Source organism: Lutra lutra, chromosome 10, assembly GCF_902655055.1.
Source record: "Lutra lutra chromosome 10, mLutLut1.2, whole genome shotgun sequence".
Taxonomy (NCBI): domain Eukaryota; kingdom Metazoa; phylum Chordata; class Mammalia; order Carnivora; family Mustelidae; genus Lutra; species Lutra lutra.
The window spans coordinates 27,794,756-27,818,855 of record NC_062287.1 but is presented as its reverse complement, the minus strand read 5'-3'; the positions used below and the strand labels follow the sequence as shown (position 1 = coordinate 27,818,855).

The window sequence follows — 24,100 nt, the reverse complement described above, 5'->3', positions numbered from 1 at the left end:
CGTAAAAGAGCTCCTGACTCCCACCATCCTTCTCAATATTGTTAAGAGCCACCTAGATGATCCACCTGGCCTCAAAGTTAGTTTAATCCCTCATTGACAAAGGTCACGGTTGCAAGATCACCAAATATTCCTCCTTTCTCTCATGTACACTCTCTTTCATTCCAGCTCATTTATTCAAAGACCTTATTAAGTCTCCCAGTGCGTTGAACCCACCTGGTTCTCTCTATCCATTAACCCATTATCTTCTTCTTTATTCACTCAATTATTTTTCAGTTCCTTTAATCCTCAGCTTCTTCTCTCTCACCCATCTGGCATACTCCAACACTGGATGAACCAAAGTAACCACTCTCTGTGCCTACAGCAGGGAAGTGCTGGAGAATCTCTTCAAAGCTGGCAGAGTATTGTGGTGTAACTACAAATGGAGCTCAGCACAACCTGTGTAACTAGTAGAATTCCCCGGTAATTTTGCTCTCATTTTCTGCAATAGCTATTCATAATAGCAAATAGCTATTTCACTTTGTCTTGCATCCTCCTTCCCCTATCTCCTACTGTCCCATTTACTTTCAGCTGATAATTTTGCCCTCTCCTTCAGAGAAAATAGAAACCATCACTCAGTAGCCTCCTTATTTTCCTATGACCAGATCCACAAACCGCTCCTGTGTTTCCATTATTTTTTTTTTTCTTCTCCTAGGAGTCAACAGATGAAGCATCCTTTTTTCATGGGTTCTAGATCTGTAGTTTTTCAACTTTATAGTTATTTTTCTCTGTTTTCCCCTTTCTTTAGCATCCTCAATTTTCCCATTCAATAAGACCAGCCTCATCACCATATACTTATATATTGGAATGTAAGAAGGTCATTGTCTTATTCACAGTTGCATCTATAGTACCTAAAATTGGGCTGTGTGGAGTGTGGTCCCTAGCACATCAGTATAATTACAGAAATTGTTGGAAATGCAGAATGCTGGTCCTCAACCAGATCCACTAAATTAATAAGATGTATAGGTAATTTGTGGGCATATAAAAATTTGACAATTCCTGGCACCCAATAGGTGTTCAGTAAATATTTATAAAATGAATAAGTTCCCAAGTATTTCTAGTCTTAAAAGAAACAAACTAACAAACAAAAACAAAATAAAAACCTCAGAAGACCCTCATGTCCTTGATGGCTCTATTTGTCTTTCTACCTTTGCTGCCAACATTCTTGGAAGTGTTGGGTGCAAATATTTTCAACACACTTCACTGTCCATTCATGCCTTACTCCCTTTCTTCATTTATGGCTCCATTACCCCTTCCTTGGGCTGTGGATCCCAGCCACAAGTGGATCCACATGACTTCTCTCTCATATCTACAGGGATCCAGTAGTTCTTTTGCATCCTGTCCTGCTACAGTTCATTCTTCCATGGAAGTCTAGCATTTTCTTATAAAAGGCATCACTTAGATTATGGCATACCTCCACATAAACATATTCAAGGATTCCCCCATGACAGCTAGAGTAAAATACAGACTTTTTACAGTAGATATGTGTATGTCCCAGTCTCAAGGAATCTACCCATTTTCCCATCTTCCTTGCTTGGGCCACTGTAGCATCCATTCTGTTCCTTACCTGAATCAACCTTTTTCTCAGAGCCTACACATCTTCCCTCTCCTCCATCTAAAATGCTCTCTGTACCCAGCACGTGTGACTGGTGTTCTGTCTCAGTGTTCAACCTTAGGCTAATTGTTAAGAAAGGCCCATTTCTATACTGTGTATCTAACCAGGGTTTCCCATGCCATGCCTGGTTCATGGGACTGTCCCAGCAACCATCCCAGTTCAGTTTGTAGTAAGTATACAAGTGTTCTCACGGTTTATTGATTGCCTATTTCTTCCGCCATCTGAAAATACCGTGAGGGCAGAGACATGGCCTAGTCAAGTGTCTGCCACTTAGTAAGTACTTAATAAATATTTATGAATGGGTGAATTTACACTTTTTATTATGTCCATGCATGTGAAGAGTATCTCTTTAATCCTCTTGTATTCTATCATTCACCTAAGATCATAAGAATCTTGAAGGCAGGCACTGGTCTCTTTTGATGGTTTCAGCTGCCATTTTTATTTTGGCCTTACCTGTGTGTCCTATTAGGAAACCAATATACTTATCTTCCCAATATACTGTGAATTTACAGAATATTTTGAAGTCCAGGAAGAAGCCAGCTCAATCATTCATTATTTTGTTCAGAGAGCTTCCTCTTACCTTTCTGCAGACCCTTCCTCTTCATAATTACGTTTAGCTACCTTATGCTTTGCCTTCTGCTGCCATGATAGGAATTCTCCTCCTCTCTCCTCCCACAGCCATGCTGTTTAACCCCCTTTGTGAGTGTAAGCAATTTCACCTCTCTGCAGAGCCATCTTTCCACATAAATCATTCTCTTCATTTTCTTTCATTCTATCAGATGCTCTGTTCTGAACTGCCTTCTGCCTGGTTGCCTCACTTGGGTGGTGAGGTGTGTGAAGTTGCTCTCTACATTCAGTAGAGCCCTCATTGTGCTTGTGGGGAAGGGAAGCTCCCCTTGCTTGCTTGGGGACACAATGAGCACTGTTCTGATGGACTCATATATCATCGGTCATGGCTGAAACCACAACACATCATCATCCTGAAGCTGATTTTCTGCTTCAGGTGACACCATTTTCAGGATACCACACACTTCCTTAGTTTGGTTTGAAGTGCTCACTTTTCTCAAGGGCCCAATTTTGCATGCATTTGTATATATATTTTTTCAATTTCTCTGGATGACACCCCACTTACACACATACACACATGCACACAAACAAATTCATGCACTCTTTCTATGTATTAATGTAACTCCCCACCTCCAGATATTGTTAGTGTGGCACCATCTTCCAATTAGGGACAATCTGCAGGTGTCATGTATCTGTCAGCCTTCAAAGTCAATCTTGTGCTGGACTGAAATATTTCCATACTGGACCCTATCGAAGGAGCAATAATCCCCCCCAACTCTTCTGCAGAAGCTTTCATGTATATTCTCCACCAATACATTATCAGCAAATATTAGCTCTAGCAGAGTTATTACTCTCGTTGAATTTTTCAACTATCTGAATCATAAAGTTTTCCCTTACATAATTTAGGGTCCTTGTTGATGCTCTAGAGTTGGCTGTATTTGTAACTCAGGAAATAACTGAGTAGTTAAAGCTGCCCAGGAGAACAGCTTTGTGCAATTTAGAATACCCTGGAATTGAGCTGCAAATATTTCATTTTGGTTTGCCTCTTTTCCTTTCCTTTAAAAAATTCATTTGTCATTGGTCTTTGAATTTTCTAAAGCAAGTTCTTCCTTCTATTTTTCAAACTGGTATTATTAATATGTTTTGATGCATGTAAGGTTCCTAACCAATATTCAATTAACTCAATTTATATAAAAGGGCAAGGATATTCAAAAGCAAAAACAAAAATTTGAAAAAGGAAATTCAAGGAAAATGCATATTGGAACTTTACCATTCAACTCTGTCATCTTTATCAGCATTTCTTAAATTGAGTATTCTCTAGAAGGCCATTTTATTTTATTTTATTTTATTTTATTTTCAAAGATTTTATTTATTTGAGAGAGGGAGAAAGAATGAGAGAGAGAGAGAGAGCACAAGAAGGGGAGGGTCAGAGGGAGAAGGAGACTTCCTGCTGAGCAGAGAGCCCGATGTGGGACTCGATCCCAGGACTCCAGGATCATGACCTGAGCCAAAGGCAGTTGCTTAACCAACTGAGCCACTCAGGTGCCCCTAGAAGGTCATTTTAAAGACAGGGGACATGCATAGACAGAGACAAGGTTTCAGGGATTCCCAGTAGTAACATTATGTAAAAATAAACAAACAAACAAACAAATAAATAAATAAACATATCTATCTATCTATCTATATAATTAGGTATAAATCCCTTAACCTTTAAACATTCACATGACTCTAAAATCTAAAATTATAAATCACATGCATATACAACCACTAAAATTAACAACATTAATTTAATGGAGCAGATGATGTTTTATTAAAATTAATTTCCATGTTGCAATGTGAATATGGTATTGACTGCTGTCAGAGCATCGGTTTTGACTTCAGTACGTCCCATATGAATTCTCTCTGCACATCATTTCATTTCAACTTTAGAGAATCTTTGTTACTATTGTGGACCCTGGCATCCTTTAGCTTTCCTTGGCAGAAATGTACTGCTGAACCCTAAGTCCACCTCTGTATTTTCTCATTAGCCTGAGGCAACAGAAGAATTACTCTTTGATACCATTGTAATAATAGACACAAATCTGAACATTTAAATCTAATTGTGGTCACCACTTGCAGAATATATTACTTTTTTCAGAATATTTTACAAATGAAAAAACTAAATTAAAAAATAGAAGTAAACAGCCCATGGATGCTGTGTATGTGTGCCTAACTTACAGAGACATGCACACATACAAATATCTCCGAGGATATCTACTTCACCTTCTATAGGTTCTTTTTTTCCCCCAAGCTTTATTGAGATATAAGTGGCATATAATATTTTTAAGTTTGAGGTGAACAACATGTTGATTTGATGCACTTATTTATTGCAAATGATTACCACCTAGCAAAAGCTAACACCTCCATCCCATCCCATAATTAACATGTCTTATTTGTAGTGAAAACATTTAAAATCTACTCTCATAGCAACATTAAAATATATAATACCACATCATTATCTATAATCTTTGTGGGTTCTTTTGATACCAGTTTGAAAAATATTGTCTCACTTTTGATCATTATAAATATGTACTGATCACCTAATGATAGATGCCAGATGGACTCTGGGAGGGGCTGGTGATAAAACAAAGACCACTGACATGGTTCTGGTCCATGTGGTATATATAACCCAAGTGGGTAAAAAAATCCAATGTTGTACCTTCAATAAAGAAGTCCAGGATATTCTAAATTAACATTGCATTTAAAAAAGAGTGAGTGGAGGTTTAGAATGATGCATTTGTATTAGATGTTAAACTCGATTCACTACTGTCTACTCATTAAGACAGAGAGGTATGCAAGGTATTTTAGGTATTATCCCACTAAAAAGGGTAGACACTTTCTGGTTAACTTCAGTTTCTAAAAATGCCAGTTTTCAATTCTCTGAACACTAACATTTACATAGTTAACCATGCAGGAGAGATTTAAACCAAATACATAGTTTAAAATACTTGTTCTTGGGACACCTGGTTGGCACAGTCGGTTGGGCCTCCAACTTTTGGTTTTGGCTCAGGTTGTGATCTCAGGGTCATGGGATTGAGCCCTGTGTCAGGCTCAAGCAGAGCGTGGAACATAAAGCTCTCTCTGCCCCATCCATCTGTGCTCCTGTACCCATGTACTCTCTCTTAAATAAATGAATAAATAATATAATACTTGTTCCCATTAATTAATTAATTGATTACTTGTTCTCTAGTTATCCATAATATCTAAATGTTCTTGCAGCTATTTGTGAATATAATTGAGATGTGACTTCTATTTTAAGTTAGACGTGATTTTCAGACATGCATTAGATTGCATTCATATTTAAGATTGTAAAAACTTCAGCATCTAGTATGCAGGTCCCAGAGATCATTTCCTGACCCCTCTGTCTCAGATATGCTCCCAGGCCCCATGGCATTCACCATTTCTTAACCTGATTTGCTTTTACTCCTTGCCATTCTCTGAAACTAAGATGCTTATTTACTTATATGCTTTCATTGTCTCACTGGACATGGCTTCAAGGCCCATAACCTTTGTCTGTTTGCCAGCCAGCATTCTCAGTTCCTGGAACATTGTCTAGTATACATTAAATATTGATTAAATATCTGTAATGTGAATCATGGTAGTTTTTTATATTGTATTTTAAGAAGCAAAATATAAAAACAAAAGCAAACATGAAGAACACAGACAAAAACCTTAAAGCTGGCTGACTTCACTTTTTAGGAAGATTTTATTATTTTGATTAAATTCCAACTTGTCTCTTGTCTGGTTTCTTGAAGGCAGTGGTTCTTAAAGAGAAGTCCCCAGACCAGCAGCATGGACTTCACCTGGGAACTTAAACGTGCAGATTCTCAGCCCACTTCCAACCCACTGAATCAGAAGCACTTGGGAGCTGGACTCAGCAATCTGTGTTTCAAAGAGCTCTCCGAGTGAATCCAATGCAGAATGAAGTTTGAGAACCACTGCTTGAAAACATGGATTTCCTTTATCTGTACCTCCTCCTCGAAAACAAAGCAAAATGACTCTGCATCTTAATCCCATGTCCCATAATCAGTAGAGTCAGAAATGACAACTTTGTCTGCAAGATTCCTTTCCTCCAATGTTTTTTTTGGGCATTTCTTTGACCTTTCTGAGTATTTCCATTCTTCACAAATAGCTAGAGGTGGTTTAAGAATGTACAGAAGTCATTTCCAAGTATCTGTCCTCTTCTTCTAAGCTATTTTGTCTCTTATGAAAAAAAAAAAAATACTAAGTTCCATAAATTTGTGGGAAAATGGTTAGATAATGCCAACCAACTCGTGCTGGCCTTATTACTTGGATTCTTGAGACACAAGCACTTTCTTCTCAAGGAGAAGACCACAACTTTTTTTTTTTTTTAAAGATTTTATTTATTTATTTGACAGAGAGAGAGAGATCACAAGTAGACAGAGAGGCAGGCAGAGAGACAGAGGGGGAAGCAGACTCCCCGCTCAGCAGAGAGCCCGATGCGGGGCTCGATCCCAGGACCCTGAGGTCATGACCTGAGCTGAAGACAGAGGTTTAACCCACTGAGCCACCCAGGCGCTTCCCCCCGCCGCTTTTTTTTTTTAAGATTTTATTTATTTATTTGACAGAGAGAGATCACAAGTAGGCAGAGAGGCAGGCAGAGAGAGAGGAGGAAGCAGGCTCCCCGCTGAGCAGAGAGCCTGATGTGGGGCTCTATCCCAGGATCCTGGAATCATGACCTGAGCCGAAGGCAGAGGCTTAACCCACTGAGCCACCCAGGTGCCCCTGAAGACCACAACTCTTAAGTGCAGGAATTCTATACTAGACTGCCTAGGTCTAAATTCCCTGCTCCAGTTGTACCAGCTGTTAGAGTCCTGAGCCCTCTGCATCTCAGTTTTTTATCTCTAAAGTGTGATAGTAATAGAGTGTGTCTCAAAGGGTAGTTATGAGGATCAGGTGATTTAATACATGGAAAGTTCTTAAACTGTCCTAGGTAACTATAAGTACTATGTAATTTTAGACATTACAGTAGAGTTATAATGAGTTCTATCTTATCAAGGAGCACTAGATAGCGTTTGTTTAAAAGTAAGAATTTGAGAGACTTAAAAGAGTTTTCAAGAAATTAGAAAGTTGTCATTAATGTTTCTTAACTTTCTTCCTGGATACCCTTATTTAACATGAAAATTTCTTCTCTGTGGGCTTCTGGTTAGTGAGAGTCCAACACAGTCATAAACGGCAGGGAAGGAGCCAGGTTTGGAAGAGCACTTAAACATTTTTTAAAAAAAATTCTTCTCTGAATTCTTCTTCCTACTATTCCCTGTTATGTTTCTTTCTTGTCCCTCAAACAACGCCATTATTCTCACAAGTGTCTTTATCATTCTTTAGGTTCTAGGACTTTACAGATTCAATGAACCAGCTCTCTCCCATTCAGAGAGATAGATTTATCCATTTAGCCCCTATGCTCACTAATGAGGCCCAGGTTCAAGAGCAGGTAATTTGGGCCATAGACATGTCTAGGGTATGCCTACCCAAGGAGTACACAAGGCTTTCCAAGGGCTGTGTGGCAGGGCACTGAGAGTATGTTTTGCCTCTGGAGGATAGATTTTAACTGACCTATTTTAAAGTCAGTCCCTGGAAAAACCCCTGGTAATTTGAGCCAAATTCCATGCACTCCAACTTGCAGTTGTAGGTCATAAGACCTTGTTTTGCTTTGTTTTGTTTTGTTTTGTTTTAATTAACTTATATTGTATTATTTGTTTAGGAGTACAGGTCTGGGATTCATCAGTCTTTCACAATTCACAACGCTCACCATAGCACATACCCTCACCAATGTCCATCACCCAGCCACCCTATCCCTCCTACCCCTCTCCCCTCCAGCAACCCTCAGTTTGTTTCCTGAGATTAAGAGTCTCTTATGGTTTGTCTTCCTCTCTGGTTTCTTCTTGTTTCATGGAGCACAATGAAAGTTTTAAGAGAATGCATTCAGGATCTTAGATTTCCTAAATCAGTCTGCCTGAGAAGATGCTTGAAATTAAATTGTAATTCTGGTTCTCCTTTCGGACGGTTCCCACTTTCTAAGTTGTCCAGGAAATAATTTACCTTTACTTTCATTGTCATTCACACCATCCAACTATTCTCAAAAAAAAAAAAAAAAAAAAAAAAGGGCTTCTCTTGGAAGGGGGCCCCCCAAAAGGAAGCAGAATCATATATTTGTAATAAATTCATGGCAAAGCGATGCCTTCTCTATCTTGGAATAATTAGAGAGAGAGAAAGAAAGGGGTGTCTTCTGGCAGAGGACAATGTGATTTGGCCTATTAAAATAAACAGCATTCAGTTTTACCTACCTTTCTGGCTCTATTGGGTTAAACTACGTGCTTCTAAGTAAAAGAGAAACGTATATTTAATAGTCATTTGATAAGACCCGGTAAAATGTTAGCAGTATACTGTCCAGATATTGTGAAATTGAATAAATTTAATACTGAGTTACAAAGCCTTTTGCAAGTCAGGTATTTTTCAAGTCATTGCTTTGAAAGAAATTGAAGAAGGAACTAATTGAATTGTCAGCTGTGAGATCATTAAAATAATTTTTGAAGCTGTATTACTGTGTGATTGTTGGCACACATCTTGGAAGGGGTTCAAAGAATTGAGTGGCACTGCTATACAAGATTCTCCCTTGCTTATGTGAACTAGGTTTTTCTCAAACAAAAATAGGAATCAAATGGGTCCTGAGCTCTATCTCATTCTAGCAGCAATGGTATTTATTCAAGGTACAATTTTAAAAAGTTTCATCTACCCCATTAAGTACTAGATTTCCAGTAAAACTTTACTTTTTATGTTTAATTATACTTAAAAACATGGACAATATATTTATATTGTTTTATCGATATTGTCCTTGTAATGATAACTCATTCTAAAAGAAGATAGTATTACTCAGAGCTTTATGATCACAGGACATAAAAGAAATCTCAATTTCAATCTCTCTCTATATATTTGCAAATAAATATGAGAGCTAATCAATAGAAGATTTTTTTTTTTTTTATTTGACAGATAGAGATCACAAGTAGGCAGAGAGGCAGGCAGAGAGAGAGAGGAGGAGGCAGGTTCCCCGCTGAGCAGAGAGCCCGATGTGGGGCTCGATCCCAGGACACTGGGACCATGACCTGAGCTGAAGGCAGAGGCTTTAACCCACTGAGCCACCCAGGCACCCCTCAATAGAAGATTTTTAAGCCTGAAATACTACATAAAGATAAAATCCTACAGAGGACATATTGGAAACACAAAAGTTAAGGTTTTAAAAAGGAACAATGCCCATTTTATGACTAATTAAGAAGAGCTTGTTCATAAATTTTGAAACTAGATAATCAAATCACTATTGCATTTTAATTTTATTGAAAAAAAAAAAGGATATATAAAGGAATATTGTGACAGTTTAACTTTAAATCTGAATATTCTCCACAGGCCAGTAATGTATCCTTTTAATTTAGATTTTAAAAATTATATGAACTTAAAAATGTGAAAGAGGTTACATAATTTACCAAAATGAAAGCAACAATATGTGTTTGTACCTTGTCACCTGAGTTTGTGTGGTCCTGAGGATTAGAAGGTGACTCTCTTTACTCTGTCCCAATTTACCATCCACTTCTAAGCTTGCCAGTTCCTGGCATTGCACAATTAGCACTTCATTGTTAGGAGTTACTCAAACAGGGATTTGGTGTTTATGAAAACACAGCTATCATAAAGAAAGGTTGCACACTAACCCTTATCAATCATTTGCAACTGAGAGTAAGTGAATGAACTTATCTTTTTTTTTTTTTTTTTTTTTTGGTTCCTGCTAATAAATGCTTTTGGAAATGTAGAGTGGGGCAGTTTCTTTAAGGCTTTTTGATCTTCATAAAGGAAATAGAAAGTTGCTAGAGAAGGAAAAAAACTACATAGAGACTGAAGCTAGAGTTGCAGGATATGGAGAAAACAGCATGGCTTCATTTTTTTTTTTTAATCACCATGACACACCTGTGAAGGTGGCAGTCACTCAATAATACTTGAATTATCATATTCTAATGGCAAATAAGGTTGGCCCCAAAACTACTGGTGTTCAGAGATGTCTTGTGTCAAGTTAAAAAGCAAAGAGACAAACAAACAAACTGATTCTAGGAATGTTAGTGTATGATTCTATTTTAGGTAAATAATTCAACACAGTCTTTACATATGTGAATATACGTATGTAAGGAGTGAGATGTGGAAGAAGTAGCCAGAATGTTACCAAATTAAGGGCCTCGTTTGTTAACATGTTTAATCATGCTTACTACATTTTTGTAGTTTGAAAGCAAATAAAAGTTAGAAGAGAAAAATTTCTTCTTGTCCTTTGAAACTATCTAATTATCAGCCTAACCCCAAGGTTGCCAGGACCTGCTGACTGACAGGTGGACTTATGCATAATATTTCTGTGATTGGAAGCTAGTATTATTTCTGTGTGCCATACCAACCAGGGAGAGTATTTTGCTAAACTGAGTGCTATCCCCTTTCTCTTCTTCTTCTTTTTTTTTTTAAGATTTTATTTTATTTATTTGACAGAGATTGACATGGGAGAGAGGGAACACAAGCAGGGGTAGTAGGAGAGGGAGAAGCAAGCTTCTTGCTGAGCAGGGAGCCCGACGTGGGGCTTGATCCCAGGATCCTGGGATCATGGCCTGAGCCAAAGGCAGCCACCAAATGACTGAGCCACCCAGGTGGTTCACACTTTTCCTCTTTCAACAGAAATTGTTATTTTAGTGCTTCAGTATTATTCTGCTCCTATGGCCATTCAGGATGACCACATTGTTAAGGGAAAACAGTATGTTCAAATGTGCTTGATCTCTCCTTTATTGCCAGCGTCCTTGGTGCTCTCATCCCCTGAGCCTTGTCAGAAGGCTCTCTGCTTTCAGTCAAAATGGGATCAGAGGGACGCCTGGGTGGCTCAGTGGATTAAGCCGCTGCCTTCGGCTCAGGTCATGATCTCAGGGGCCTGGGATCAAGGCCAGCAGCAGGCTTTCTGCTCAGCAGGGAGCCTGCTTCCTCCTCTCTTTCTCTGCCTGCCTCTCTGCCTACTTGTGATCTCTCTCTCTGTCAAATAAATAAAATCTTTTTTTAAAAAAGGAATCAGATTTGGTGAGATATGGCAACGTTTTTTTCTGTTTTCTCATGTGGAGGTGCTGGATTCATGTTCCTTGTGTCCTAAGGTGGGCCTCATACCTCTTTGCTAGGATGTCTGCAGAGAGCGGCACAGGTATAATTGTACTTTCCTATTTGCCCAGATGCTGCAACTCAGGTTCAGACTAAAGCAACAAGTGGCAGGTGGGAGTATCTAGGGCCTTTAACTACACCCATCTTTGCAATCCACATTTATAAGGGATTCCCTTCTATTTTCTTTTTCTTTCTTTCTCTTTCTTTCCTTTCCTTTCCTTTTTCTTTTCTTTTCTTTCTTTTCTTTTTTTTTTTTTTTAAGAAAGAGAGAGAGAGACAGTGAGCAGTGGGGACAGGCAGAAGGACTAAGCAAGCTCCATGCCCAGCACAGAGCCCCATGGGGGGATCAATCTTATTACCCTGAGATTACGACCTGAGCTGAAACCAAGAATCAGACACTTAACCTATTGAGTCACCCAGGTGCCCCTCTTTTCTTTTCTTTTCTTTTCTTTTCTTTTCTTTTCTTTTCTTTTCTTTTCTTTTCACAGATTATAGGATCATGATGCACATATGCAAATTTTCTTTCTGACCAGCAGGTGTATTTGTTTCTGCATTAAACTTGAAAGACTGCAAGTCATATGCCACCAAAAAAGAAATTCCATTGTTTCCAGTTGTAGGGAAGAATGGATGTGAGGTTATGAGGGAATAGAGGTTAGCTCTTTACCCTGATGATGTCCAAGGTGACATCAGCTATATTATTCTCTTGGAGGGGGGGGTAAGAGGGAAAAGGAACACTAACTGACCACTTTCTTATTCTTTCTGCTGACATTTTTAGAGGTAGCCCTGACTTCCTCAAAAATTGTTGGGTTTCTAAGGTGAATTTTATCAATCCGTGTTATAAATCATAGTTTGCAGACTTTGGGTAGCTTAGGGGTACAAGGAGATTATGGATACCAGGGAGGGTTGGCAGTAAATATGTTCACTTTTTGACTAACAGCAGGTTAGGTATTTGCTTTTTGGATTATCTGTGACCTTATTTGAATACTGATCTACTTTTCTCTCCCCTATGTCCCTGGGCCACCTCTCCCACAATGTGGTAAATGTACTCAAGAAATATAAACTAATTTTCATATAAGCCTAGGGGGGAAAATAAGATGGAAAGCAAATATACAGCAAAGATATTCACATAATATGTTCCTAAATCAAATAGGAATGATTTTATATCATCAGTTCTTCAAGATGATTCAGGCCACTGTTACCCTATATTTAGGAGGTTTCATCAATAATTGATTGTTTCTTTTAACATTGGGTTATGTTGTTTCATTTAGTCTTCAAAATATAGCAACGACATTTCTAATACAATCTCTCAACACTCTCTTCCTCCCTCCCCACTTCCCTTTCTCAATGTTTCCCTTCCCCTTTTCCTCCCCTCTTCCCCCACACGCCTCCTCTCCTTTCTCCACACCCCTCACTTACAGGTGTACCATAGATGACCGAGTCACCCGGGTGGCCTGGCTAAACCGTAGCACCATCCTCTATGCTGGGAATGACAAGTGGTCCATAGACCCTCGTGTGATCATCCTGGTCAACACTCCAACCCAGTACAGCATCATGATCCAGAACGTGGATGTGTATGATGAAGGCCCATACACCTGCTCTGTGCAGACAGACAACCACCCTAAAACTTCCCGGGTCCACCTCATAGTGCAAGGTGAGTCACAGCTAGATCTGGGGGTTAGAGGTCCTGTCAATGATGGAAGGGAAGCATAATCTCATACTTGGCTTTTACTCATGTGTGAAGACATGAAAAACATTTTCCTCTATGGATCCCCAAGTTTGAGTGTTATGTTTTGGATTCCTTCCCATCTGCTGGGTTCTTGACTAAGTACTGAATATCTTCACAGTTTCTCAATTTTATCTCTGGTCCTTCTGTTCTTATTAATAAGTTGCTTGGCATGTGCTGGTTAAACTTTATTAAGTTATTTAGTACTCTGGAGTTGGACAAGAAATACTAAAAAATAGAGTCATTACCATTCTCTGTGCCTTTTAATTACCTTTCATAAGATTATTTAATAATAAGAGGTTAATAACATTGATGTGAAGTTATGTGCCTTGTGACTTTTCAGATGGTTGTTGGGTGTGCATGTTCCAGAAGGGGTTCTGGGTGCTGTGGTCAAGTCCTCCCTGGCATGGACACTGGATCTTTGCATCTATTTAGCCTCACAATGGAGCCAAGATTAGGAAGGATATTAGTCAAAATGCTATCTCCAGGTCAATGTCAGAAATACATTAATATAATTTTTTGAAAGGAGAGATGTTTTCTAACATCCTCCTGCATTCTCCCTTTAAAAAAATCTGTGTCAGTGGACCCAAGCATATTATTCAATAGCTTTTCATTAGGATTTCACAATGTAGGGAAAAAAATAAGGCTGAGAAATGTCAGATTCCCAGATATCAACTATTATTAAGAATTAAAAATACATTCAAATAACAGCTGGGAGAATTTGGGAGCCATTTTAAAATAAGGCAGCAATACAAATGGACTTATTTTAAACTGTCCTGACTAACATCACTCCCCCATCCCCCCCATCACCATGTAAAGCAGTTTCTGTCAGGTATTGACTCATGGTAGCAATGAAGTGCTAAGGAGACTACTTCCCACCCCCCGTGCCATAGCCTTCCTCCACTAAAGGAAAGGGTTGGGTAGACTTTTCTCACAGTTTCCACTACTGACCTGTTGGAGTCAAACACTGAGCTCTCAGTGTTTGAAGGAGTCCCTGGGTATGATTCAGTCTTTAGTAAGTGCCTTTTATTAGATCCCATCTGCAGTAGATTCAACTTTTTCTTCTTTTTTCAATTTGTGAAATGTGTGTGGCATCTTGGCTTAGTTCATGTGGATCCCCTCACCCTTGCTTTACTAAAGAATATAATTTTTCTCATTTCTGTTGGTTTCATGGAGAGTTTGAGTATAGATTAGTGTTTTTTTTTAATACTTTAGTCACTTGTAGAATTCAGGATAGATATCCTTTTGTTTTGGCTAGAAGAGCTCTTTACCAGGTCTCTAGCTCTGTGGGGCCATTTGTAACAGCTTGTTCCAGACCAGAGATCAGTCTGCTGCAGCTCTGTTCCCCATTCAGACCCTGGTGCTGCCATATTGCTTGAAGCCCAATCTCAGTTCAGCCTTCCAGCCCTTCTCTCATCCCTGAGGGCTTTCAGACGCCCACATCAGCCTGCATATGACAGATGTCTGTACACTTCACTGTTTCCATTCTCCATACATGTCCACCCAGGGGTATGGCTTGGTGATGATCACTGCTTTGGAGCTACAAGACGGCTTACCATCTGGAGATAAAGACAACTGTCATGTCTGTTGCTTCTTCTCAGAGGCTGGTAGAGGCACTTGGTGAGATCAGTTATCTGAGATGAGCTGGAATGTCTGTTGAAAGTTCCTGGGGTGCAGAAAACAAGGGGGTGTGAGTTCTCACTACCCCGCCTGCCACCTGGGCTTGGCTCCAGAGGAGCTGAAATTCTCAGCATTGGAAGTAACGCCTCCGTGGCACCTTCGTGGCCTTGACAGCAAAGTTATCTTCAAATTCAGGAAATGCAACACTGAAATAAAAAAGAACTGTCAGGCACTGTACAGAAACAGACTCAAACAGAACAAGGCTATCACTTTTCAGGAAATAAGACAGATTGTGTAAGCATGTCAAAGTCAATACAGGCCATAAAGAGCTAGTGATGCAGAGCTTCAGGGATATTGTGCTTCATAAGGCCCTTGGAGCAATTCCTTGGGATGGATATGGAAGTCAGTGGGGTCTCCCTGTGGGTCTCATAGGCTTGGGTCAGAAAGAGTCTGAGAACAGGCAAGAGCAGAGCAGTGGAGTGACTTCAATTTCAGAGGTCAGTTCCTCACAGTCTCTACATTTCAGGTCAAGTGACTGTTGTAGCTCTGGGTGGCTGAGGTGGCCTGTGAAATCCAATGCAGAAGATCAAGAAAGGTGGAGGTGAAAGGAGACAACCTTCCCTTGGAACACTTAGCAGATGGATCTTTCCATTTACTGAGAGGTAAAAGGAAGGCACGCAAGGAGCTGCATTATCTTCTGACTTGTTTAGCAATGGAGCGACTTGTTCTTCCTTTGGAAACCAGTTGAATTTCTAGTAGGTGGAAGCAGAGACCCCACTGCTCAATTAGAAAGAAGTCCAAGAGTCCTCCTTCTTCCCAGCACCTATTGGCTTTTGTCCAGTCTATAGATTAATTTTTCAGACTTAGTGTTAGTTCAGGTTAGATAAAGATAATGAAAGTTTCCTAATCCTCTTAAAGAAGATTTATTTGACTGAGTAGAAAGCTTTTGGAATACAATAAGGCATGTATAAAACTGAGGTCTAATCTTGCCTTTAATTTCAAACTGCTGATGGGTATTGATTTTGCAATGAGAAAAACTGAAAAATTTCCGAGCTGCAACTTGTCTGTTTAGAGAGAGAAAGAGAGAGAGAGAGAGAAGGGTGTTTATTTATTTTCTGTCCATTTGAGGATGCTAGAATCTCATCACTTCTGCCAACCAAGTGCCATTAGCAGAAGGGAGAGCAATCCCACAGGGTCCTGGCTTTGTTGCTCCCTGCTGCTGCAGTGTGAGGAACTCAGACACACTCTGTCACTAACCTCGGAGCCTGTCCTTTGCTGTTTTATACGGTGGCCTTTGCCACATATCTGATGGGATTAATTTCCAAGTTTTCTGTGAGAGAAGCTGTGTTTGTTTTAAAAAAAAATTATCACTGATTCTCAAGACACATCTTGGCCATGGAGGAGATAATTTTAAAGCCCCATGTGACTATGTATGATAATGTGACCTAGACTATGTACCTAGGTTTTAAGAAAATCCAGAGCAAGAGAGAAATGTTGCTGTGGATTCAGATTAGTCAGGTAGGAAAATCAACCTGACAGTCCTTTATGGGATGGACTGAGTGGAGAGAAGCCTGAATAATAGGGAATATGTTACTACCATCACTGAAAAGCTGGGACTTGAGTGGGCTGTAGGTCTACCTATGGAGATGGAGAAGTTTCCTCCAGGAGATAGTGTCCAAAGGAAATTGGGAGGATTAATCTTAATTCCTTGAAAGAGGAAGGATTAAAAGGATATCACCTACATTTTTTGAGTCTGGGGAAAGGTTGAAGACCTGGCTAGTAATTATGGAATTAGGATCCTGTGCCACTAGGATGGGAAAGCATTAGTCTTGCTAGGTTTAGGGATAAGGAAGGCACAGATATTACACAGGTCCTATAGAGCTAAGGTGTAACTCAGGATCAGATGAGTTATATTTGAGATTCATCATGAATCTTTTAGAAGGTGAGCAGGTAAGATTTTTGAGATCAACTCTTCCTACACAACAGCAGGGACCACAGTTTATATATCTATTCCCAGCACATAGCACGCTGTGTGGGGCATACCGGGTATTCAGCAAATGTTTGAAAAATGAATGGAGGGACAGATTGATACAGCAAATGAAATGGCAAATGAAGGCAGTGACCATAAAGCCCCTTCAAGCAAATAGGAGTGGGGAATGAGTCAAACACTGTCCAGATGACTTGGAGTGGGCACTAATTGGGAACAGTTCCGTGGAGGGATGAGGGTCTTCCGTGTGACAAGCTAAGAGATACACCAGGGATAACATGCATTTATTTAGCACTCTACAGCACCGGTCACAATCTTTGTCTCGTTTGACCCTTACAACAAGCCCTGGGAGGCTGCAGTGCAGTGACTGTTCTCTTCATTTTGCAAATTAGATAACTACAGCTCATGGAGGTTAAGAGAGCAGCCAGGGCCCCCAGTGAGTAAGTAACAGAGCTGGGGCTTGAACCATGGCCGTAGGACTCCGAGATCAATGTCTCCAGTGGACTCCAACACATCCCCTCCCAACCATATCTAAGGTTAGTTCTCTAATTCAGATCCCAGGGAAATTTTCAGTTATCTTTTCTTCTTTTCCCCTCTTTCCCTTGCTACTGATATTGCATTGCAGCAGAAATTGAGGACAAAGCGCAAGAAGAAAATTAGCAGTGGGGGTGGGATGCCGGTGCTGCAATAAATGGTGTAGAGAGGCAGAGAGAGGCAAAGAAGAAGATAATTAATTTACTAGTACCTCATCCCTCCAGGGATACACGTTTTAAATGTTACCTCTTTATCCTATGTAAGTACTAAAAACTCTGCCCCTCTGAGAATTCAATATCTAATTGTGATTCTAATTGTCATGAAGTCTTCAGGACTCTGAAACTCCATGGATATCCTTTTGTCACCATGGCTGTTGTACTTGTCCAGGATAGACTGGCAAGAAGATAAGCTGGCTCTTTCCTCCTTGGATTTTGACATTGTCTGCCTGCTCTCTTGGCTAGTTCAGAAATCCATTTACTACCAGGTATTCCTTTTCATGGATTCGACTTCTCTTGCTCAGCCTGATTGTATGCAAATGGCTAGAAATAGTGAATTTTGTTTATTCCTCTCATCTGAGACTCTACAACAAGCTCATGCAGTTTCTGTGTCTGCAAAAGACTTTGAGTCTTTGAGTCTGGAGTCCATTCAGTTTGGTATGCAACATAGAGTTTAGAAGGTGGAGAAGTCTGATCTGCCAACCAGTCCTAGATTCTGCTGAGCACCAGTCAACTTCTGCATTGGGCACATAAAGCATAAACCTTAGCTCAGTTGATCCTCGCACCATCCCAACAATGTCTCCATCAGATTCACATTGTAAAAATAAGGAACCTGAGGCTTAGAGAGAGTAAAACTTTGCCCAGAGATGATGGCACTATTACATGCTTTAAATTCCCTTCACTCAATTTGTCTCTGTAAAACAGCTATCAAAATCCAGATAAAGTACTTGACTTGAGTCATCTCTTCTGATTATTCTTCACAAAAGCTCTGGGAGACAGAACAGAAAGTCACCACATTTTGGGGTGCCTGGGTGGCTCAGTCGGTTAAGAATCCAACTCTTAATTTTGATTCTCACCTTCTGGGCCCCACACTCAGTGGAAAGTCCACTTGAGATTCTCTCTCTCCCCTTCTCCCTCTGCGACCCCCCACTTTCAATCTCTCTCTTAAAAAAAAAGAAAAAGCCACCACATTCCAAGAAAAGAAACTGAGATTCAGTGTTGAAATCATTTATCCGAATTCCACTTGCCACCCCTTCAGGCCAGGTGTTTTGATTCTAGATCCAGTATGTTTGCACACCAGACTGCTAACTCCTAGTTAAACAAAAGAACAGGTAAATGTTACTATTTGTGAGAAAAATAACAAGTTCTGAGGTGCTTCTAAGAAGAGTGGACACCCTGGAGTCTGTTGCTGGCAATGCTGAGGCCAGGTGACCAGGGAGCAGATGGCCCGGGTACCGGTAGAGTGTTTCCAGCGGTCAGGGGAGGCAGCTCTGCCCAAAGGTAACAGTTTTGCCAAGGACTAACCTATTTTCAGATCTTCCTTTGCAACTAACCTCTTTTTTTCTGCTATTTTCTCCTCTTCTCCCAAATATTACAGTCATTTAAATTAACATGTGTAATCTGGGGCCTAAAGAGAAACAGGCATTCAACCTGAAATAAATTTAATTTATTCAGCCTCTATTTTAAATTATAATCACATTTCTTCTTCACAGAGGCAGGGTGGAAAAGTGGAAAAGAACATGACTGGGCATCAAAAAACCCATTCCCCAGCCTGAGTTCTGTTCCTGACATCGAGACCTGTATTTGTAGGATGTTCCCTTCTGGGTTTTTTATCCCGGGGTGATGAATAAAATGCAATGTACTTGATTTTATTTAGGTACACATATGCATACCTTGATCTTATATATTATTCAAATATATATTTTTGTGTTTGAAAGTAAGGTTCTGCAAAAGGGTCTATAAGCTTCAAATTCTATGTATATGTGCAAATAAAGCACATAGGCCAAAGGGTCTATAGTACAAAATAAGTATAAGTCTTTCTCTGGACTTTGTTTTGTTGGTTTTGAAATGGAAGTGTCAAAAAAATGGTAAGGAAGTCCTTTCTAGTTATTACATTTTATGATTTATTAATGTAATTTCTCTGGAGGATTTTTGTATAGTCAAGTATCTCGGCTTTCACCCACTGATGGGGAAATCAGAGGGTTTTCTCTTAGTCTCCTTCTCATTCTTATTTTCTTCAGAGCCCTTAAGATTTGAAGTCCTCTTGCTAACACCATTTTTAGTGGTTACTCTGAGCAAGGCTCACCCACACTGGCAGTGGCTCCCTTTTCCGTTACAGAAGGTGGGAAAGAAAGACATCCTCTCCTTCCCTGTGTCACTCTGACATTGGTAGCTTCTGCAAACCACATCAAATATTGTTAAATATTGTTTAAATATTGTTAAATTGGTAAATTGTTAACGTTCTTAATTTAGTGGTTGGGTAAACTGAGATGGCCACTACAACTTCAAGGGAACCTGGAATGAAATTGTTGCCCTCAGAATGCCCCCATCACCTAATAAAGGAAGGTTCTCAAGAGTCACATTCCACCAGAGGGGTATCCCCACACTGGCTTCAGCACACATTCTTGCCTCAAGATTGGAATGAGGCACACACTCCCCACTCTCCATTCTAAGATCCTACGCCTTCCCTCAGATTGGGTCACTCAGCTCTAACCTGAATGTGACAGCCATGTAGCTGGGATAGAATTCATACTCACTCTACTCAGTCTCCAGTTTGCCATGCCTCTCATGACATCATGTGTGGTTTGTGACAAGACAATCAAGCACACATTTTGTAAAAAAGAATATTTCTCCTTTCATCAGTCCCTACTCTTTTTGTTGTAGGGAGAAGTATGGGGCTTTGTTCAGCTCTGTTTAGAAACTAATATTGTCTTGCACGCACACACACACACACACACATACAACACACAGTCAAACATACTTGCACAGACAGTTTGCACACATTTCATGGCTATTTCTTCTGTGGCCTATGGAATTCCATTCCATCCACCATTAAATATGTAGGTCCAAGCTCTCTCTAGAAGGAAATGGGGGGATATGTGCTCAATTCCTTCTGTAACTCTAATAATAGGAACAAGGAAGAGTTAGATTTTCCAAGGGGAATGAGACCAAGCAAAATTTGATGTTGAATGCACACATTGTCAGAGCTAGAGGTGGTTTAACCAAGTCTGCCAAGGGGGCAACATTTTCAGTTGAGACACCTGGCTTTAAAATTGTGTGGGTTTAGGGGCACCTGGATGGCTTAGTCACTTAAGCATCTGACTCTCGGTTTTGGCCCAGGTCATGGTATCAGGGTCCTGAGATCAACCCTCACATCAGACTCAGCTCAGTGAAAAATCTGCTTGTCCCTCTCTCTTTGCTCTAACCCCAACTCTCTCTCTCTCTCTCTCTCTCTCTCTCTCTCTCTCTCTCTCAAATAAATAAATAAATAAAATCTTTAAAAAATAAAAATAAATAAAAATAAATAAAAGTGTATGGGCTTGTTTTGAGGCAAAGGCAAAAGACTTACTTACACATGATCTAAGATGGTGCCACTCCTGGCACCTAGCTTGGTGACATACAGAAGCCAGAAAGAGAAGTGGCAGGGCCTGGGGCTATCATCTGCCTTATTTTCAATAGAATTAAATAAAGGGAACAGTCATAAAGCCTGTTCTCAAAAATCATCACTGATGTGGGGATGGAGGAGAAAATGAAATGCCTGTTATATTCTACTCAATTTACATGGTGATCTCAGCTCATTTCCTAAGTCTGGTCTGTCAGTAGCTCAAGTAAATACAAGGATATCTTTCCTGTCGTGAGCAGAGGAAGCAATCACATTTTAGAAGAAGGTAAATTATTAATGTTCTTAAATTCCCCTAACAGATTAAAGTTCTTCATGATTCTTGTATAGTCAGGATCCTACATAAGGTTTCAAATTTCACCACCTACAATATTAGTCACAGCTTAGCCTCAGAGTAATCCAGACTAGTGATGTTTTCCTAGATGTAGCATAGGTGCACACATTTGGAAAGACTGACTTGTAGTCCAAAACCTGGAGTTGAGTCCCTGGTTAACAAGGTTTACCTCAGACACACTGTCTTAGCAAAAATAACTCTCCTTGGTACTTATATCAGTTTGGCTTCTCATAAAGGTATCAAAGAGCCTTCAACTATTTACTCACTAGTAATTTTCCTCTATAGGTATAGAAAATGAAGAGTTATAGAAGTGAAGTAAAATAATTGCTTTTTAAACAATTATTTATAATTGTTATAATTATATTATCATATTTTATAATATATATTATATTGTTATAATTGTTTTATAACAAAAACAATGGTTGTTTTTTAACAGTTGCAAATCATGGCTGTCATACATGAGTCCCTAGATTGGCAGTCCATTTTACCAACACGGTCCAATTCTGTTTTCCAGTTAGCCCCAGAAGGTGGAATGTATTTTCTACTTTGTTGAATGAGGAAATGAAGTCTCAGAAAGGCTCAGGAAGTTGCCTTATGTCACCAGGTGATAAGGGGGGAGCTGTGATTTCAGCTGTGCTCACTCTATAGGCAGAGCCCACACTGTACCTCCATGTGGAATTTCCTCTTGATTCCGTCTTTTTTCTATAGGCAGGCCAGCCTGCCACCACAGGTCATTTTTAATACACAAGCTCTCCTGGCCAGGTTGTTTCTGGTTGAAGGATTTCAGTCTAGTGTCTCTGCAGCTAGGATCTCTCCTGCTTATACCTTTCTCTCTCCTTCTATTTGTCTTAGTAAGTACAATATCCGTCTTAAAATAAATACCAGGTGTATATCATCCTGCTAAATTGACATTTCTGGTTCTTAATTGCTTTCATAATTCCTGCGTCCAGTTTCTGCTTCTTTCCAGAACTCTTCAGTTGGGCATCTGTAGATGTCTTTGTTTGTCCCATGTTGCACTTAGCTTTTTCATTCAAAAACTGCTTCCTCCTCTTTTAGTTCACATTCCTATTCATGCACACACAATCCTTGTATAAAACTTTAGCTAGAGTTTTTTTTTTTTAATGAAACTTTTCTTTTCTTTTCTTTTTTTCATTTCTTTTATTAACATATAATGTATTATTTGCCCCAGGGGTACAGGTCTGTGAATCATCAGGCTTACACATTTCACAGCACTCATCATAGCACGTACATACAATGTCCATAACTCAGCGACTCTATTCCTACCTCCCCACCCCACAACAACCCTCAGTTTGTTTCGTGAAATTGTCTCTTATGGTTTGTCTCCATCTCAATCCCATCTTGTTTGATTTTTTCTTTCCCTACCCACCCACAATCCCTTGCCCTGCCTTTCAAATTCCTCATATCAGAGAGATTGTATGATATTTGTATTTCTCTGATTAACTTATTTTGCTCAGCATAATACCCTCTAGTTCCATCCACATCATTGCACATGGCAAGCTTTCATTTCTTTTGATGGTTGCATAGTATTCCATTATATATATATGCATATACGACATCTTCTTTATCCATTCATCTGTTGATGGACATTTAGGTTCTTTTCATAGTTTGGCTATTGTGGACATTGGTGCTATAAACATCCCCTTTGGATCACTACATTTGTATCTTTAGAGAAAACACCCAATAATGTAATTGCTGGGTCATAGGGTAGCTTTATTTTCAACTTTTTGAGGAACCTCCATACTGTTTTCCAGAGTGACTACACCAGCTTGCATCCCCACCAGCAGTGTAAGAGGATTCCCCTTTCTCCAGATCCTGGCTAACAACTGTCCTTTCCTGACTTGTTAATTTTAGCCATTCTGACTGGTCTGGGGTGGTATCTCATTGAGGTTTTGATTTGTATTTCCCTGATGCCGAGTGATGTGGAGTTCTTTTTCATGTGTCTGTTGGCCATTTGGATGTCTTCTTTGCAGAAATGTCTGTTCATGTCTTCTGCCCATTTCTTGATTGGGTTATTTGTTCTTTGGGTGTTGAATTTGAGAAGTTCTTTATAGATTTTGGATACTAGCCCTTTATCTGATATATCATATGCAAATATCTTCTCCCATTCTGTCAGTTGTCTTTCGGTTTTGTTAACTGTTTCCTTTGCTGTGCAGAAGATTTTGATCTTGATGAAGTCCCAATGGTTTATTTTTGCCCTTGCTTCCCTTGCCTTTGGCGATGCTCCTAGGAAGAAGTTGCTGAGGCTGAGGTCAAAGAGGTTGCTGCCTGTGTTCTTCTCAAGGATTTTGATGGATTCCTTTCTCACACTGAGGCCCTTCATCCATTTTGAGTCTACTTTTGTGTGTGGTATAAGGAAATGGTCCAGTTTCATTCTCCTGCATGTGGCTGTCCAATTTTCCCAATACCATTTATTGAAGAGACTGTCTTTTTTCCATTGGACTTTTTTCCTGCTTTGTCAAAGAGTAGTTGACCATAGAATTGAGGGTTTATTTCAGGGCTCTCTATTCTGTTTCATTGATCTATGTGTCTGTTTTTGTTCCAGTACCATACTGTCTTGATGATTACAGCTTTGTAATAGAGCTTGAAGTCTGGAATTGTGATGCCACCAACTTTGGTTTTCTTTTTTCTTTTTTTTTTTTTTTTTTTTAAGATTTTTTTAAAATTTATTTGTTTGACAGAAAGAGAGAGATTACAAGTAGGCAGAGAGGCAGGCAGAGATAGAGGGGGAAGCAGGCTCCCTGCTGAGCAGAATGCCTGACTTGGGGCTCACTCCCAGGAACCCAGGACCATGACCTGAGCTGAAGGCAGAGGCTTAACTCACTGAGCCAC

General features: G+C 39.7%; 1 protein-coding gene across 1 annotated transcript in view; it reads left to right on the top strand.

The window, feature by feature from the left end:
- OPCML (opioid binding protein/cell adhesion molecule like) overlaps positions 1-24,100 on the top strand; it is a 1,116,407-nt gene that overhangs the window by 862,748 nt on the left and 229,559 nt on the right. The window contains 1 exon segment of the mRNA XM_047693689.1: positions 12,856-13,088. Within this exon segment, the coding sequence (XP_047549645.1) occupies positions 12,856-13,088 (233 nt within the window).